Genomic DNA, 17,090 nt, shown 5'->3' with positions numbered 1-17,090 from the left:
TTCTAAGGATGGCCTCTCAGCTTCTTCTCTGGACAGCAGGAATCAGGGAGATAGGATGACAGCTCTGGGGAGTCAGTTCTTTTCTGACACCTTGTAGGATCCTGGGATCAAACTCCAATCATCAAGCTTGACAGCGAAAGCCTCTACCTGCTGAGTTACCACAGCAGCCCACCTCTGGTTCTCACAGGTCACAGGATACCTTGAGAATGTGTTCCATGTACTATATAACCCTGTCACAGAGGAGTAGGGTAAAGTCACAGGTTCAGACAGCCTTGCCCTCCCACCCAACTGTACCAAAATCGTGGAATGGGCAGAGGGTCTTGAGGAGTCAGACTTTGCTTGGAACCTCAACCATACTAGGAGTGCTTACTGCTCTGTACCCTGAGGAAACTGAGGCAAGGCACATGACCCATCAGCAGTAAAGACTAGGCATCTTTCCTGCTCTCTTCAGTGTGGCCTTATCCAACGTTAGTGAGAAGGCAAACGTGGGCCAACTGATGCCTCAATTTTTTCAAAACTTAACTCGGTATTGTATGTGTGATTGGAGGGGGGTGCCACAGCTCTTGAATGGAAATCAAATGACAACTTTGTGGAGTCAGTTCTCAACTTCCCCCATTACAATTCCTGGGTCCCGGAATTGAACTCTCTTCCTCAGTGCTTTCCCCCACACCCATTAATTAGTTTATTTATTTACTTTACATCCTGATCACAGCTTCCCCTCCCTCCTCTCCTCTCAGTCTCTCCTCCTGTAGATAGCAACCCACCGTGGCATATCAGGTTGCAGTAGGAATAGACAAGTAGCCCACTTAAGGGAAAAGGTTCCAAAGGAAAGCAGCAGAGTGAGAGACAGCCCCTGCTCCAGTTGTTCAGAGACCCTCACGAAGACGAAGCTGCACGCCAGTTACCTATGTGTAGGAGGCCTAGGTCCATGCCATGCTTGACTTTGTGTGGCAGTCCAATCCCTGTGAGCCCCTATGAGCCCAGGTTAGTTGATTCTGTAGGATTTTTTTGTGCTGTCCTTGACTTCTCTGGCTCCTTTAGTCCTTCCTCCCCTTCTTCCACAAGATTCCCCAAGCTCCGACTAATGTGTGGCTGTAGGTCTCTGCATCTGTTTCCATCTACTGCTGGGTGAAGCCTTTCAGAGGACGATTATGCTAGCTAGGTTCCTGTCTACAGGTATAACAGAATATCATTAACAGTGCCAGGGGGAGGCTTTCTCTCATGGATGGGTCTCAGGGTGGGTGATTCATTGGTTGGCCATCCCCTCAATCTCTGCTCCATGTTTATCCCTGCATGCCTTGTAGGCAGGACAAACTTTGGGTTGAGAGTTTTGTGGGTTGGTTGGTGTCCTCATCCCTCATTTGGAAGTGTGCCTGGTTACAGGAGGCGGCCATATCAGGTTCCACATCCCCTGTTGCCAGGAGTCTTAGCTAGGGTCACCCTCATAGATTCCTGAGAGTTTCCCTTGTCCCTATTTGAACACATCAAAGAAAGCCTTTTGCCAGATGAGCCCTGGAAACTTGCTCAGTTTGGGGACCTGAAGGGCGTTGACTTACAGGAAAAGAGTGGAACCCAGGAGGAGCGTGCCATGGGGAGGTGGCTCATCCAGAGCGGCCCACCACAGCCCCCAATGTCTGTTCTTTCCCCCAGTTCTCTCTCCCTCAGTCCTCCTCACACTCCATCCCTCCTGTTCCCCTCCCCACCCTAATCTCACCCAGTTCCCTCCATCCATCCGCCTCCGATGTCTATTTTACTCCCCATTCTGAGTGAGATTCATTCATCCTCCCTTGATCCCTGCTTGTTACCTTCTTTGGGTCTGTGGATTGTAAGTAGCGTTGTTATCCTGTACTTTATGGCTAATATCCACTTGTATGTCTTTCTGGGTCTGGGTTGCCTTACTCAGGATGATATTTTCTAGTTCCATCCATTTGCCTGCAAATTTCATGATGTCATTGTTTTTAATAGCCGAGTAGTATTCCATTGTGCAAATGTACCACATTTTCTTTATCCATTCTTCTGTTGAGGAGCTTCTAGGCTGTTTCCAGAAATGTTCAACGGCCTTAATCACCAAGGAAATGCAAATCAAAATGACTCTGAGCATCCTCTGTGTTTTAACCACTCAATTATTTCCCTTTCCCTGACCCAGCAACCTAACCAATTTCCCACCAGTCTTTGCAGTAGGCCCCACTGGCCCCGCCTCTCTCAGAACTACCGGTCCGCAGCAACCCGCCTCCCCCGACTGGCCCTTCCACTCCTCCCCACAGCATGCTCCCAACCGGGTCCATTCTTTTCCTTTAAATCAACACCCCCTCAGGCCCAAAAACCCAGGAGGCTGCCAGGGCTCATCTGGCGGAAGGAAAGGTGGCTTTCCCAGGAGAGTTCAAATAGGTGGCCCCAGGAGTTGGGGCGGGGCCTTGGGTGGAGCAGGTTCTGGCTGACCAGAGGAGCTTGTTGAGGCTGGCAGGGTGACTATCAGAGTTGCACAGACCAGAGCTCCAGGGCAGGGCATGAGTTCCAGGACCGCCCCGCGACTGATGACGCTCCAGAGACACCTAGGCGGGCCACAGGTAAGGAGTTGGCTTGTACCCCGTCTGATACCTACGGAGACAGAGACAGAGGCGGGTGTGGGAGCTTGGGAGCAGGGTTGTTCCTAGGAGACATATGAGCCAGAGGCATCGGACAGCTGGGTTCTCGGACATTAAAGGCACTGGCCTGCTGAAACTGAAGGGTTTACACAAGGGACAGAGGGCGGTGTCCAGGCAGGGGCAAAAGAGGGCACAGGTCAGCTTTGTTTAGCACTTGGCATCCTATCCTGCAACTCAGCCTGCCTCTGGGCAGTAGAGCTCTTTGTTTGCTTTCCTCGCAACAAGATCGAAGAGGCAGCTAGCTGGGCCTGTACATACTGGCGCCGAGGTGATCACGCTCGCTCTCTCTGCTCAGGCTGGCAACATGGCTACAGAAAGCAGTCCCCTGACTACTCACGTACTAGACACTGCCTCAGGGCTCCCTGCCCAAGGTCTCTGCCTCCGTTTGTGCCGCCTGGAGGCCCCCAGTCAGCAGTGGATGGAGCTGAGGACAAGGTAGGAGACAGTTTCTGGACTGGGATCCGTAGTACTATCTCCAGCAGCAGTGCCCTTCCTGGGTCCCCCCTGGGGAAGATCTTAGGCAGGTACTGAGGTGGAGTAGTAAGACCAGGACAACACTGAGTGGTCCTGTGTGACCACTGGGGGCTGGAAGGCAGGACTGACCATTGCCCTCTTGATCCCTGAGCCTCCTTTTCCTCATCTCAGATAACAGGGATGGTGACGAAATAGCCTTTTCACCAGATGTGCATACCTGGGACAATGTCATAGGATGTCAGAGACAGCTTTGTTGGGTCCTTGCCTGTCAGACTCAGCCCAGTGGGCCTGCTGGGAGGGGACCCACTTGCCTGTCAGACTCAGCCTGCTGCGAGGGGAGCCAACTGAGAGGACTGGCAGAAAATAAAGACTGCAATCACCTTGTGCCGGGCTGAAGGCAGAGCGCTTATTTCTCTTCTCTACTCTTAATAGCTGTGAACTTGTAATTAACTTCCTTTACAGAGGGAGGCTGAGATAATAGGACTGAGGTAAAACCAAGATCCTACTCTGGTTCAGGATTGGGCCTTTCAACCTCAGTGAGCCAGGCTCTGGCCCTGGCCCTGGCCATGCCCCTGGTACATGCTCTGTTGAGGGCCTGTTTCAGGTTTAGCCAGCCGAAGCTGGTAGATTTGTGGCCTTGAGAGCATATTCTATTTAAGGGAGACAGGCTCACACATCTCCTCCCTCTGACCTGCCTGTGAGAACAGGGCGTGGCTTGTCCCCTCCTGGCTCAGTCCTTCACAAACCTGAGGTTTTATCTTTTGCTTCTCTGCTTTGTGATTTCCTAAATAGGCAGCATGGCGATATCCTTAGGAACCGTTGCCCTCCCCCGTCCCGGCTGCGTCTGTGCTCCTTCTGTAGACTGTGGGAATCATCTGTAGATATTGGCATGCAGATCAGAAAAGCTCTTCTCTCACTTGTCTCTTCATAGCTACACAAACCTGGATGGTCGCTGTCCTGGGCTCCTGACACAAAGCCAGATGAAGCCAGGCACCTATAAGCTGTCCTTCGACACGGAGCGCTACTGGAAAGAGCGGGGTCAAGAGAGCTTTTACCCATATGTAGAGGTGAGTGCCATGGGTGCGTAGAGCAGTTGGACCCTGATTCACTTTGACCAGACCAGGGTCAGACTGGCCCTACCTCTCCCAGGGTGGTAGCAAGCGAGTGAACTCATCTCCTTTGTGCTCTCAGAAGGTGTCCAGGGACCTGAGGCACCATGATACTTCATGATGACACACTGAGCTGCCCATGGATCAGGTGGGTGGGAGGGAGAGGCCACACTGAGGCTGTCTCTTCTTCCTTTGTTAGGCAGATTCTCATCTGAACCCAGACCCAGGAACACTGGGTGTGTTAGTAACTTCTACAGCCCTGACGCAGCATAAGGGAGAATTATTTATTTGGTCTCATTATTTCAGCCCGTGATGCTCTGTGCACTCACTATGGCAGTGGGTACATGTGAAAGAGAGCTGTCACCTCACAGTGGACAAGCAGCAGAAAGGAACACAAGAAAAGACATGGTTCCCTAGGACTCTGCTCAGAGACCTTCCTCCAGCAGGACCCACCTCCAAGTTTCAGTACCTACTTGTCTTAGTCAGGGTTCCTATTCCTGCACAAACATGGCCAAGAAGCAAGCTGGGGAGGAAAGGGTTTATTTGGCTTACACTTCCACATTGCTGCTCATCACCAAAGGAAGTCAGGACTGGAACTCACACAGGTCAGGAAGCAGGAGCTGAAGCAGAGGCCATGGACAGATGTTCCTTACTGGCTTGCTTTCCCTGGCTTGCTCAGCTTGCTCTCTTATAGAACCCAAGACTACCAGCCCAGGGATGGCACCACCCACAATGGGCTGGGTCCTCCCCACTTGATCACTAGCTGAGAAAATGCCTTACAGCTGGGTCTCATGGAGGCATTTCCTCAACTGAGGCTCCTTACTCTGCGATAACTTCAGCTTGTATCAAGCTGACACACAAAACCAGCCAGTACACTACTAATGACGTCATCATATGACAGATCCAGTTAATCCCAAGAGTTTAACCAGTTGATCCAATCAGATCCCTCAGGATCAAATCACTTCCCCCAAAGCCCACCAACTAGCAACAAGGCATCTCTTGTTGGAGACACTATTCAAACGGTAACATCAGATTTTATCTAAGCATCTCCAGCTTCCGGGCACCAGAACTCCTGCTGTCTGGAAGACCCAGGGGCTGTTGCAGGAAGGACTCACCATCTTCAGTGCCTTTAAGTGCCTTCTCTGCTTCTCATAGGTTGTTTTCACTATTACAAAGGAGACCCAGAAGTTCCACGTACCTCTGCTGCTGAGCCCATGGTCCTACACCACCTACCGGGGGAGTTAAAGTAGCGTGTTACCCGAGGAAAGCCATCTGTCTGCCGGTTCCTTTCCCAGACTTAGCCACCCACACAAATCATGGCTTTGTCCTCATCAAAGGACATGAAGCTGCTGCTTGCTGAACATTCTGGAGTTTTATAGTAGGAAGCTGTGAGTTGGTGTCAATAAAGAGAGTTCCAACACCTGCAAATCCACATCTGTCATTGGGACAGGGACAATAAACCAGAACTTTGCTTCTGCCCCAAGTATCTTAGTTTCTTTTCCTGCTGCTGACAGAAGCAATTTGAGAAAGGGTTTTATTCTGCATTAGTTCAAGTTACAGTTCTTCGTGATAGGAAAGTCACAGTAAAGGAAGGCTGAGGGAGCTGGTCACATTGCTGCTACAATCAAGAAGCAGAGAGCAATGCCAGGCAGTTGGTAGCGCATGCTTTTAATCCCAGTGCTTGGGAGACAAAGGCCGGTAGATCTTTGGTCTACAGAGATGGTCTGCAGTAACTCAGGACAGCCAGGGCTGCACAGAGAAACCCTGTCTTGAAAAGCCAAAAAAGAAAAAGAGAAAGGGAGGAGGGGGAGGGGAAGGAGGATAAGGAGGAGAGAGCAATGCACTGCTAGTAGTCAACTGCTTTCTCTTTTATACAGCTCAGGATCCCCTGCCCAGGAAATGGCCCTTCTCACAATTAATGTGTCTTTCCACATCTATGAACATAAGCTAGCACCCTACAGGCACGCCCAGAGGCCCCTCTCTCAGATAATTCTAAATTCTGTCAAGTTGACAATCCTAACCGTCACACCAGTTGATTGAGGAGGCCTCTGAGGAGAAACAGCTGAGGTCACAGGGGCAATGCAGAGTTGGGCATGGGGATACGGGCCACTCATGAGGCCCTTCAAAGAGCAGAGCAGGAAGTTCGCCACTGACAGTGAGTCTTAGGTTTTACCTCAGTCCTATTATCTCAGCCTCTCTCTATAAAGGAGGTTAATTACAAGTTCACAGCTATTAAGAATAGAGAAGAGAAATAAGTGCTTGGCTGTCAGTCAGGTACAAGGCAATTGACATCTTTATTTTCTACCAGTCCTCTCTAGTTGGCTCCCCTCGCAGCAGGCCCATTGAGCTGAGTCTGACAGGAAAGTGGCTCCGCTCCCCAAGGAAGCTGTGTTGCTGGTCAAGGACAGAAAGAGTAGGCTGTTTCAGTTGTGTACCACAGTCTGTAAGGCTAGGCCAGGATGGCTGGAGCAGAAATGGCTGGAGTTCCTGAAGCAGTCTACAGTTGATTTGAAATCTGTGGAGGCAGACAGACTAGGAACAGAGGTAAAGTTAAGGAGTTTAGAAAAGATTTGTTTTATCTTGGATTACATTTGAAACTGTTAGTTTTGTGGTCCTGGTGGTCGGAAAAAGGAGTCTCAAAACCAAGGAAAGTGGGAGAGATCCAGCCCTCTGGGATAAGCAATAGACAGGAAAACTAGGCTGTTGGTTGGCAGGAATACTTATCTGGAGTCAGAAATTCTTAGAGGAGCCATGGAAATTGAAATTGGCTATATAAGGTTAAATGGGGAACATGTTACCTGAAACCAGGGTATGGTTGTGTTGGGGAGAACAATTTGAGAGGTTTTTGTTACATCAGAATAGTCTTTTCTGGGATGTCCAAATGGGTTCTGAAAATGAAATATTTTAGGAACATAAGATATTTTAGGAACGTAGGCTCTTGGCAAACGGTGAGAGGGAGGGTCTGTAACAGGTTTGGGGAGTTGGTGTGGAGAGGTTGAGAGAATTTGGCTTCCAAAGGAGGACTTGGCTGGTCACAGGGACAAATGGGCTGCAATGGGGGTGATTCACTGGCAACTGAGGAACCATGGAGGAATGGTGGCTAACAGAGGGCTTTGAAGAGAGGCAAAATAAAGTAGTAGGAGACACAGAAGGAGAGGTCAGTGGGGTGAGGAGAGTTTGTTGAATGATCTTGACAAAAATTTATTTGGAAATAAGGTTCTGAAAGCATTCAGCTTTCTCTGCCTCCTCCTGTGGCTAACACACTTCCCAAGGAGTTCTTTGAAAGAGAGGGCACCAAGTTTACAGTTAGCAAAGGAGGTATTTCTCCCTTGCAAATGCCCAATTCATGGAGTACTTTCTCACACTTCTTCAGTAAATCTATGTTAAATCTGCTCAAAAAGTTATCAAAACAGATTTTCATTATCTTACATATAGTGTCTTTCTATAAAGTAGGGTTCAGGTTGCTGAGACCAAACACCTATGGAAACCTGAGCTAAAGCCTGAAAGTATTAATACCTGTTAATCCAGCTTGACGGTGGTGGCACACGCCTTTAATCCCCGCACTTGGGAGGCAGAGGCAGATCTCTATGAGTTCCAGGGCAGCCTGGTCTACAGAGTGAGTTCCATGACAGCCAGGGTTACATGGAGAGACTGAGTCTCAAATGCCACCCCCCACCAAAACTAAATCAAACAATAACCAAAAGAAATCGAGTAATCCAGAGCACAGAAACTAGTTTGGGCTCCTTTCTGTAAAACTCCATAGCTCAACATACCAAGAATGTGGCTACTAGGTTTACTAAGACCACCCACTCACAGAACCCTAGCCAACCCTTCCCATGCCAGGTAATGTCCTTGATGACGTGTCAGTTCCCGTCGTGTGTGTTACTTGAATACGATGGTGACTTGAAATAAATTTGCTTTCAGTTTTGTTGTCACTGAAATGAGTGGCTCTGAGGTGTATGGTCCTGTGCAGGATTCCATTCCCAACAGGTGTGATTTGAGGCTTAGCCTTGTGCTGTCTTCTTCTTTTTTTTTTTTTTCCTATTATGGAAAAATGTTTATTTTGAAATTATTTTAATTTAGAAATAGAAAACGTCATAGGAAGGAGGAAAGGAACAAAAACCACAAAGCATCCAGGCAACTTTTTACTTCATGAGCTTGTCACCCCCTCATTGGTTCACCAGTCCCACGATGAGAAAGGACTCAGCCACCCACAATAATGTTATTAATAGGGATGTGGATCAGTTTCACAAAGAAGCCGATGAACCCCTGATAGCGAATCCAATCGCTGTGGCCATGGCAATCTTCTGGAATTCTTTTCTATCAGGTTTGGTGCATCTTTTAACCAGCTGAATCGAGTCCTTTACAAACTGCCGACTTGGCTCGACAAACTGCATTACCTGATCCATGTTCGTGGGATGGCGGTTTGAGAGGGTAGAGACACGTAGCTTAGGAGAGAATTCCTTGTGCTGTTTTCTTTTGGCACAGCCACCATGGAGGGAATCTTGAGCTCTAAAGTCAGTGGACCATCTGTCTCCTTCACTTTAACAGTGCGCCATTATAAATTCGGCACCGGCTGGTGAGAAGCATGTACGACTGCCACAGAAAGCAGTGCCTTGCATCCTAGATGAGCCATTCCAATGTCAAAGCTAGCTGTAAGCAACTGCCAGTGCGGCTTTAGTTATGCTGGTTACCAGAGAAGTTCTGTCAAGACTTGTTACATGAACTTTTCCTACACCTACGCACCCCAGATGGGTGCCAATGACAGACCAAAGTACGTTCCACGCAGGTTCAGCTTGGCAATCCAGGGAGTTTACTGGGCCTACATACAGGGCATGGGTGAGGAGTTAGTTACAGAAGTGTGGGTGACTGGAACAGCTGTTTGACCAACAAGGCATTGCCCAGCATGGACCCTGACACACCCAGAGCTGAGTAGATGGACTCCCTCCCGTTACTCTTCCACACTCTATGTATTGTAGCACACAACCACATGCAACTAGGACAAGCTACATACAGCTGGCAGGGAAGTTCAGAAGGAGTAGCTGAGATCTCAGGTGAGGCTTTGAGGACCCTCACTCTTCTATGAGGGAAGGTCAACATGACCAACCTTGAGGATCATTCATGAATAGTCATAGCCGCTTCCCATGAAGGTGGTAATGGCTGGTAGGCTCGGAAGACAGCCTTCTACAAGACGACTGTAGAAATGAATGTTTCTCTGAACAAAGTCAGTTTGATCCCAACTTTCTAACAGCATAGAGAAACGGACTTGGTTTATATCCTCAGTATTTTAATGATGTTAAAATTTCCACAAAGCCTGGGCATAGTGGTGCATGCCTTTGATCACAGAACTCAGGAGGTAGAGTAGCAGGATCTCTGAGAGTTCGGGGCCAGCTGGTCTACAAAGCAAGTTCCAAGACCGCCAGGACTTCATAGGGAGAACTCCTGTCTCAAAACAAATTTCCACAAGAGTTTTCAGTGCAACATGGTTTTCATGTGGGCAGATCAAATCCATAAATAAATATTAGAAAACTAATCAGAAGATGTGCAGATGGCTACAAAGAATTCTATAATCTAACAAATGTAGCATATTTGCACATTTGCAAAAATTGTAATCTGATACATCACAGATCATCACTTTGCTTTTACTTACAACCAAAGACAATTCAAAACCAGACATAGTGCATACACCTTTAGTCCCAGAACTTGGGAGACAGAGGCTGCCCTGGTCCATAAAGTTAGTTCCAGGACAGCCAGAACTGTTACACAAAGAACCCATCTCGAAAAGAAGAGAAGGAAAAAGGGAAGGGAAGGGAAGGGAAGGGAAGGGAAGGGAAGGGAAGGGGAGGGGAGGGGGAGGAGGAAGGAAGGAAGGAAAGGAAAGGAAAGGAAAGGAAAGGAAAGGAAAGGAAAGGAAAGGAAAGGAAAGGAAAGAAACTGAGTATAAAAACTTAGAACTGGGTCTGGAGAGATAGCTCAGTGGTTGAAAGCACTTACTGCTCAATTATGAGGAGCAGAATTTGGATCTTAAACCCACATCAAGTGGCTCACAACCACCCATAACTCCAATTCCAAAGGATCAACTGCCTTCTTATGGTCTCCGTGTGTGTGTGTGTGTGTGTGTGTGTGTGTGTGTGTGTGTGTGTGTGCGCTCACTTACTCACACAAACATTCACAAAAATGCACACACAAATAAAAACTAAACTTAGATCCCAAATCTATCTGCCTAGTCTCTGATCCACTGGTGCTCAGGAGACAAACCCAACCCACAGAGGGCTGAGATTTCTCCCATCAATCAGTGGTCAAGAGAATACCCCATACGCTTTCCCACAGGCCAATCTGATAGAGGTAATTCTTCAACTGGGATGCCATCTTCTCAGATATGTCTAGGCTTATGTCAAGTTGAAAAAGGCCAACCAGAGCAAGACAGTAGGAAAGGCAGATGGTATTGGTCAAGGAGTAACTGTAATGGTGATACAAGAAATACTGGTGTCTGGACATGATGTAGGCCGGGAAGTATGATGCCAAATGGCTGCAGCGCTCAGGTACTCGAGGGAGAGAGACTGGATGATCAGAGGGTGTATAAGATGCAACGTGAGGAGACACTGCCCGGATCTGAAGGGACTCGGTCAGACAGCTCCCTGCACCCAAATACCGGGGGAGGGAGAGCTAAACCTTCAGAGGGGAAGACTGGGACCCTGTGCACAGGAACCCGAGAAAAGGCGGGGCAGGCCCTTCTGGTTGCTGCCCTCACAGAGAGATGAAACACAGCCCCCGAGGAGGAACTTCAGGCCAATGACCAGAGATAAGACCAACTTTTCTGCTCCAACTGACCTGCCTGGTGAACTCAGAACACACACCCACAGGAACAGCTGAAGGCCAGTAGACAGGAAAGACTACACGCCCGAAACCAGAACACTCTGTTCCCATAACTGGCTGAAAGAAAACAGGAAAACAGCTCTACAGCACTCCTGACACACAGGCCTATAGGACGGTCTAGCCACTGTCAGAAATAACAGAATAAGGTAACACCAGAGACAACCTGATGGCGAGAGGCAAGTGCAGGAACCCAAGCAACAGAAACCAAGACTACATGGCATCATCGGAGCCCAATTCTCCCACCAAAGCAAACACTGAATATCCAAACACAACAGAAAAGCAAGATCTAGATTTAAAATCACATTTGATCATGATGCTGGAGGACTTCAAGGAAGACATGAAGAATTCCCTTAGAGAAACGCAGGAAAACATAAATAAACAAGTAGAAGCCTATGGAGAGGAATCACAAAAATCCCTGAAAGAATTCCAGGAAAACACAATCAAACAGGTGAAGGAATTGAAAATGGAAATAGAAGCAATAAAGAAAGCACAAAAGGAGACAACCCTGGATATAGAAAACCAAAGGAAGAGACAAGGAGCCGCAGATACAAGCATCACAAACAGAATACAAGAGATAGAAGAGAGAAGGGTTGGGGATTTAGCTCAGTGGTAGGCGCAGGTTGGGTCCCCAGCTCCAAGAGAGAGAGAGAGAAGAGAGAATCTCAGGAGCAGAAGATTCCATAGAAATTATCGACACAAATGTTAAAGATAATGTAAAACGGAAAAAGCTACTGGCCCAAAACATACAGGAAATCCAGGACACAATGAGAAGATCAAACCTAAGGACAATAGGTAGAGAAGAGAGTGAAGACTCCCAGCTCAAAGGACCAGTAAATATCTTCAACAAAATCATAGAAGAAAACTTCCCTAACCTAAAGACAGAGATGCCCATAAACATACAAGAAGCCTACAGAACTCCAAATAGATTGGACCAGAAAAGAAACTCCTCCCATCAGATAATAGTCAAAACACCAAATGCACAAAACAAAGAAAGAATATTAAAAGTAGTAAGGGAAAAATGTCAATTAACATATAAAGGCAGACCTATCAGAATTACACCAGACTTCTCACCAGACACTATGAAAGCCAGAATACCTGGACAGATGTCATACAAACCCTAAGAGAACACAAACGCCAGCCCAGGTTACTGTATCCTGCAAAACTCTCAATTAACATAGATGGAGAAACCAAGATATTCCATGACAAAACCAAATTTGCACAATATCTTTCTACAAATCCAGCCCTACAAAGGATAATAAATGGTAAAGCCCAACATAAGGAGGCAAGCTACACCCTAGAAAAAGCAAGAAACTAATCGTCTTGGCAACAAAACAAAGAGAAGAAAAGCACACAAACATAACCTCACATCCAAATATGAATATAACAGGAAAAACAATCAGTATTCCTTAATATCTCTCAACATCAATGGACTCAATTCCCCAATGAAAAGACACAGATTAACAAACTGGATACATAATGAGGACCTAGCATTCTGCTGCCTACAGGAAACACACCTCAGAGACAAAGACAGACACTACCTCACAGTAAAAGGCTGGAAAACAACTTTCCAAGCAAATGGTCTGAAGAAGCAAGCTGGAGTAGCCATTCTAATATCGAATAAAATCGATTTTCAACCAAAAGTCATCAAAAAAGATAAGGAAGGACACTTCATATTCATCAAAGGAAAAATCCACCAAGATGAACTCTCAATCCTAAATATCTATGCTCCAAATACAAGGGCACCTACATACATAAAAGAAACCTTACTCTTTTTTTTTTTTGTTTTGTTTTGTTTTTGTTTTTGTTTTTTTTTTTTCCGGAGCTGGGGACCGAACCCAGGGCCTTGTGCTTGCTAGGCAAGCGCTCTACCACTGAGCTAAATCCCCAACCCCGAAACCTTACTAAAGCTCAAAGCACACATTGCACCTCACACAATAATAATAGGAGATTTCAACACCCCACTCTCATCAATGGGCAGATCATGGAAACAGAAATTAAACAGAGACATAGACAGACTAAGAGAAGTCATGAACCAAATGAACTTAACAGATATTTATAGAAAATTCTATCCTAAGACAAAAGGATGTACCTTCTTCTCACCACCTCATGGTACTTTCTCCAAAATTGACCGTACAATCGGTCATAAAACAGGCCTCAACAGATACAGAAAGATAGAAATAATCCCATGCGTCCTATCAGACCACCACGGGCTTAAGCTAGCCTTCAATAACAATAAGGAAAGAACGCCCACAGATACATGGAAGTTGAACAATGCTCTATTCAGTGATAACCTGGTCAAGGAAGAAATAAAGAAAGAAATTAAAGACTTCTTGGAATTTAATGAAAATGAAGGTACAACATACCCGAACTTATGGGACACAATGAAAGCTATATTAAGAGGAAAACTCATAGCTCTCAGCGCCTACAGAAAGAAACAGGAGAGAGCATATATCAGCAGCTTGACAGCACACCTAAAAGCTCTAGAACAAAAAGAAGCAAATACATTCAGGAGGAGTAGAAGGCAGGAAATAATCAAACTCAGAGCTGAAATCAACCAAGTACAAACAAAAGGACCATACAAAGAATAAACAGAACCAAAAGCTGGTTCTTTGAAAAAAATAAACAAGATAGATAAACCCTTAGCCAGACTAACCAGAGGACACAGAGAGTGTGTCCAAATTAACAAAATCAGAAATGAAAAGGGAAACATAACTACAGAATCAGAGGAAATTCAAAAAATTATCAGATCCTACTACAAAAGCCTATATTCAACAAAACTTGAAAATCTGGAGAAAATGGACAATTTCCTAGACAGATACCAGGTACCAAAGTTAAATCAGGAACAGATAAACCATTTAAACAACCCTAAAACTCCTAAAGAAATAGAAGCAGTCATTAAAGGTCTCCCAACCAAAAAGAGCCCAGGTCCAGACGGGTTTAGTGCAGAATTCTATCAGACCTTCATAGAAGACCTCATACCAATGCTATCCAAACTATTCTACAAAATTGAAACAGATGGAGCACTACCGAATTCCTTCTATGAAGCCACAATTACTCTTATACCTAAACCACATAAAGACCCAACAAAGAAAGAGAACTTCAGACCAATTTCCCTTACGAACATCAACGCAAAAGTACTCAATAAAATTCTTGCACACCAAATCCAAGAGCACATCAAAACAATCATCCATCATGATCAAGTAGCCTTCATCCCAGGCATGCAGGGATGGTTTAATATATGGAAAACCATCAACGTGATCCATTATATAAACAAACTGAAAGATAAAAACTACATGATCTTTTCATAAGATGCTGAGAAAGCATTTGACAAAATCCAACACCCCTTCATGATAAAAGACCTGGAAAGAATAAGAACTCAAGGCCCATACCTAAACATAGTAAAAGCCATATACAGCAAACCAGTCGCTAACATTAAACTAAATGGAGAGAAACTTGAAGCAATCCCACTAAAATCAGGGACTAGACAAGGCTGTCCACTCTCTCCCTACTTATTCAATATAGTTCTCAAAGTCCTAGCCAGAGCAATCAGACAACAAAAGGAGATCAAGGGGATACAGATTGGAAAAGAAGAAGTCAAAATATCACTACTTGCAGATGATATGATAGTATATTTAAGTGATCCCAAAAGTTCCACCAGAGAACGACTAAACCTGATAATACCTTCAGCAATGTGGCTGGGTATAAAATCAACTCAAATAAATCAGTAGCATTCCTCTACACAAAAGAGAAACAAGACAAGAAAGAAATTAGGGAAACTACACCCTTCATAATAGTCCCAAATAACATAAAATACCTCAGTGTGACTTTAACCAAGCAAGTGAAAGATCTGTATGATAAGAACTTCAAGCCTCTGAAGAAAGAAATTGAAGAAGACTCAGAAGATGGAAAGATCTCCCATGCTTGATTAGCAGGATTAATGTAGTAAAAATGGCCAGTTTACCAAAAGCGATCTACAGATTCAATGCAATCCCCATCAAAATTCCAATCCAATTCTTCAGAGAGTTAGACAGAACAATTTCCAAATTCATCTGGAATAACAAAAAACCTAGGATAACTAAAACTATCCTGAACAATAAAAGGACTTCTGGGGGAATCACTATCCCTGAACTCAAGCAGTATTACAGAGCAATAGTGATAAAAACTGCATGGTATTGGTACAGAGATAGGCAGATAGACAAGTGGAATAGAATTGAAGACCCAGAAATGAACTCACTCACCTATGGTCACTTGATTTTTGACAAAGGAGCCAAAACCATCCAATGGAAAGAAGACAGCATTTTCGGCAAATGGTGCTGGTTCAACTGGAGGTCAGCATGTAGAGGAATGCAGATCGATCCATTCTTATCACCCTGTACAAAGTTTAAGTCCAAGTTGATCAAGGATCTCCACATCAAACCAGACACACTCAAACTAATAGAAGAAAAATTGGGGAATTGTCTAGAACACATGGGCACTGGAAAAAATTTCCTGAACAAAACACCAATGGCTTATGCTCTAAGATCAAGAATCGACAAATGGGATCTCATAAAACTGCAAAGCTTCTGTAAGGCAAAGGACACTGTGGTTAGGACAAAACGGCAACCAACAGATTGGGAAAAGATCTTTACCAATCCTACAACTGATAGAGGGCTCATATCCAAAATATACAAAGAACTCACGAAGTTAGACGGCAGGGAGACAAATAACCCTATTAAAAAATGGGGTTCAGAGCTAAACAAAGAATTCACAGCTGAGGAATGCCGAATGGCCGAGAAACACCTAAAGAAATGTTCAACATCTTTAGTCATAAGGGAAATGCAAATCAAAATAACCCTGAGATTCCACCTCACACCACTCAGAATGGCTAAGATCAAAAACTCAGGTGACAGCAGATGCTGGCGAGGATGCGGAGAAAGAGGAACATTCCTCCATTGTTGGTGGGGTTGCAGACTGGTACAACCATTCTGGAAAGCAGTCTGGAGGTTCCTCAGAAAATTGGACATTGTACTTCCTGCGGACACAGCTATACCTCTCCTGGGCATATACCCAAAAGATGCTCCAACATATAAAAAAGACACGTGCTCCACTATGTTCATAGCAGCCTTATTTATAATAGCCAGAAGCTGGAAAGAACCCAGATGCCCTTCAACAGAGGAATGGATATAGAAAATGTGGTACATCTACACAATAGAATATTACTCAGCTATCAAAAACAACGAGTTTATGAAATTCATAGGCAAATGGATGGAACTGGAAAATATCATCCTGAGTGAGGTAACCCAATCACAGAAAAACACACATGGTATGCACTCATTGATAAGTGGCTATTAGCCCAAATGCTTGAATTACCCTAGATGCAGAACACATGAAACTCAAGAAGGATGACCAAAATGCAGAATGCTTCACTCCTTCTTTAAAAGGGAACAAGAATACCCTTGGGAGGGGCTGGGGATTTAGCTCAGTGGTAGGGCGCTTACCTAGGAAGCGCAAGGCCCTGGGTTCGGTCCCCAGCTCCGAAAAAAAGAACCAAAAAAAAAAAAAAAAAAAAGAATACCATTGGGAGGGAATAGGGTGGCAAAGTTTAGAACAGAGGCAGAAGGAACACCCATTCAGAGCCTGCCCCACATGTGGCCCATACATATACAGCCACCCAATTAGACAAGATGGATGAAGCAAAGAAGTGCAGGCCGAGAGGAGCCGGATGTAGATCTCTCCTGAGAGACACAGCCAGAATACAGCAAACACAGAGGCGAATGCCAGCAGCAAACCACTGAACTGAGAACGGGACTCCCATTGAAGGAATCAGAGAAAGAACTGAAAGAGCTGAAAGGGCTTACAACCACATATGAACAACAATGCCAACCAACCAGAGCTTCCAGGGACTAAACCACTACCCAAACACTATACACAGACTGACCTAGGGCTCCAACTGCATAGGTAGCAATGAATAGCCTAGTAAGAGCACCGGTGGAAGGGGAAGCCCTTG

At 45.6% G+C, this 17,090-nt stretch overlaps 1 protein-coding gene and 1 pseudogene across 1 annotated transcript; one reads left to right on the top strand and one right to left on the bottom strand.

Annotated features, from left to right (window-relative positions):
• The first annotated feature begins 2,328 nt into the window (after nucleotides 1-2,328).
• LOC116893626 (5-hydroxyisourate hydrolase) lies at nucleotides 2,329-5,706 on the top strand. Its single transcript, XM_032895340.1, has 4 exons — nucleotides 2,329-2,567; nucleotides 2,941-3,080; nucleotides 4,051-4,186; nucleotides 5,384-5,706. The coding sequence occupies exons 1-4, from the start codon at nucleotides 2,508-2,510 to the stop codon at nucleotides 5,471-5,473; spliced, it is 426 nt and encodes a 141-aa protein (XP_032751231.1). The 5' UTR covers nucleotides 2,329-2,507; the 3' UTR covers nucleotides 5,474-5,706.
• Nucleotides 5,707-8,285: 2,579 nt separating this feature from the next.
• Nucleotides 8,286-8,761, bottom strand: LOC116893625 (annotated as a pseudogene).
• Between the last annotated feature and the right edge of the window lie 8,329 nt (nucleotides 8,762-17,090).

This window comes from Rattus rattus, chromosome 2, assembly GCF_011064425.1.
Source record: "Rattus rattus isolate New Zealand chromosome 2, Rrattus_CSIRO_v1, whole genome shotgun sequence".
NCBI classification, from domain to species: domain Eukaryota; kingdom Metazoa; phylum Chordata; class Mammalia; order Rodentia; family Muridae; genus Rattus; species Rattus rattus.
Note: the sequence above shows the minus strand (reverse complement) of the source record. Positions and strands in the feature narration are given on the sequence as shown.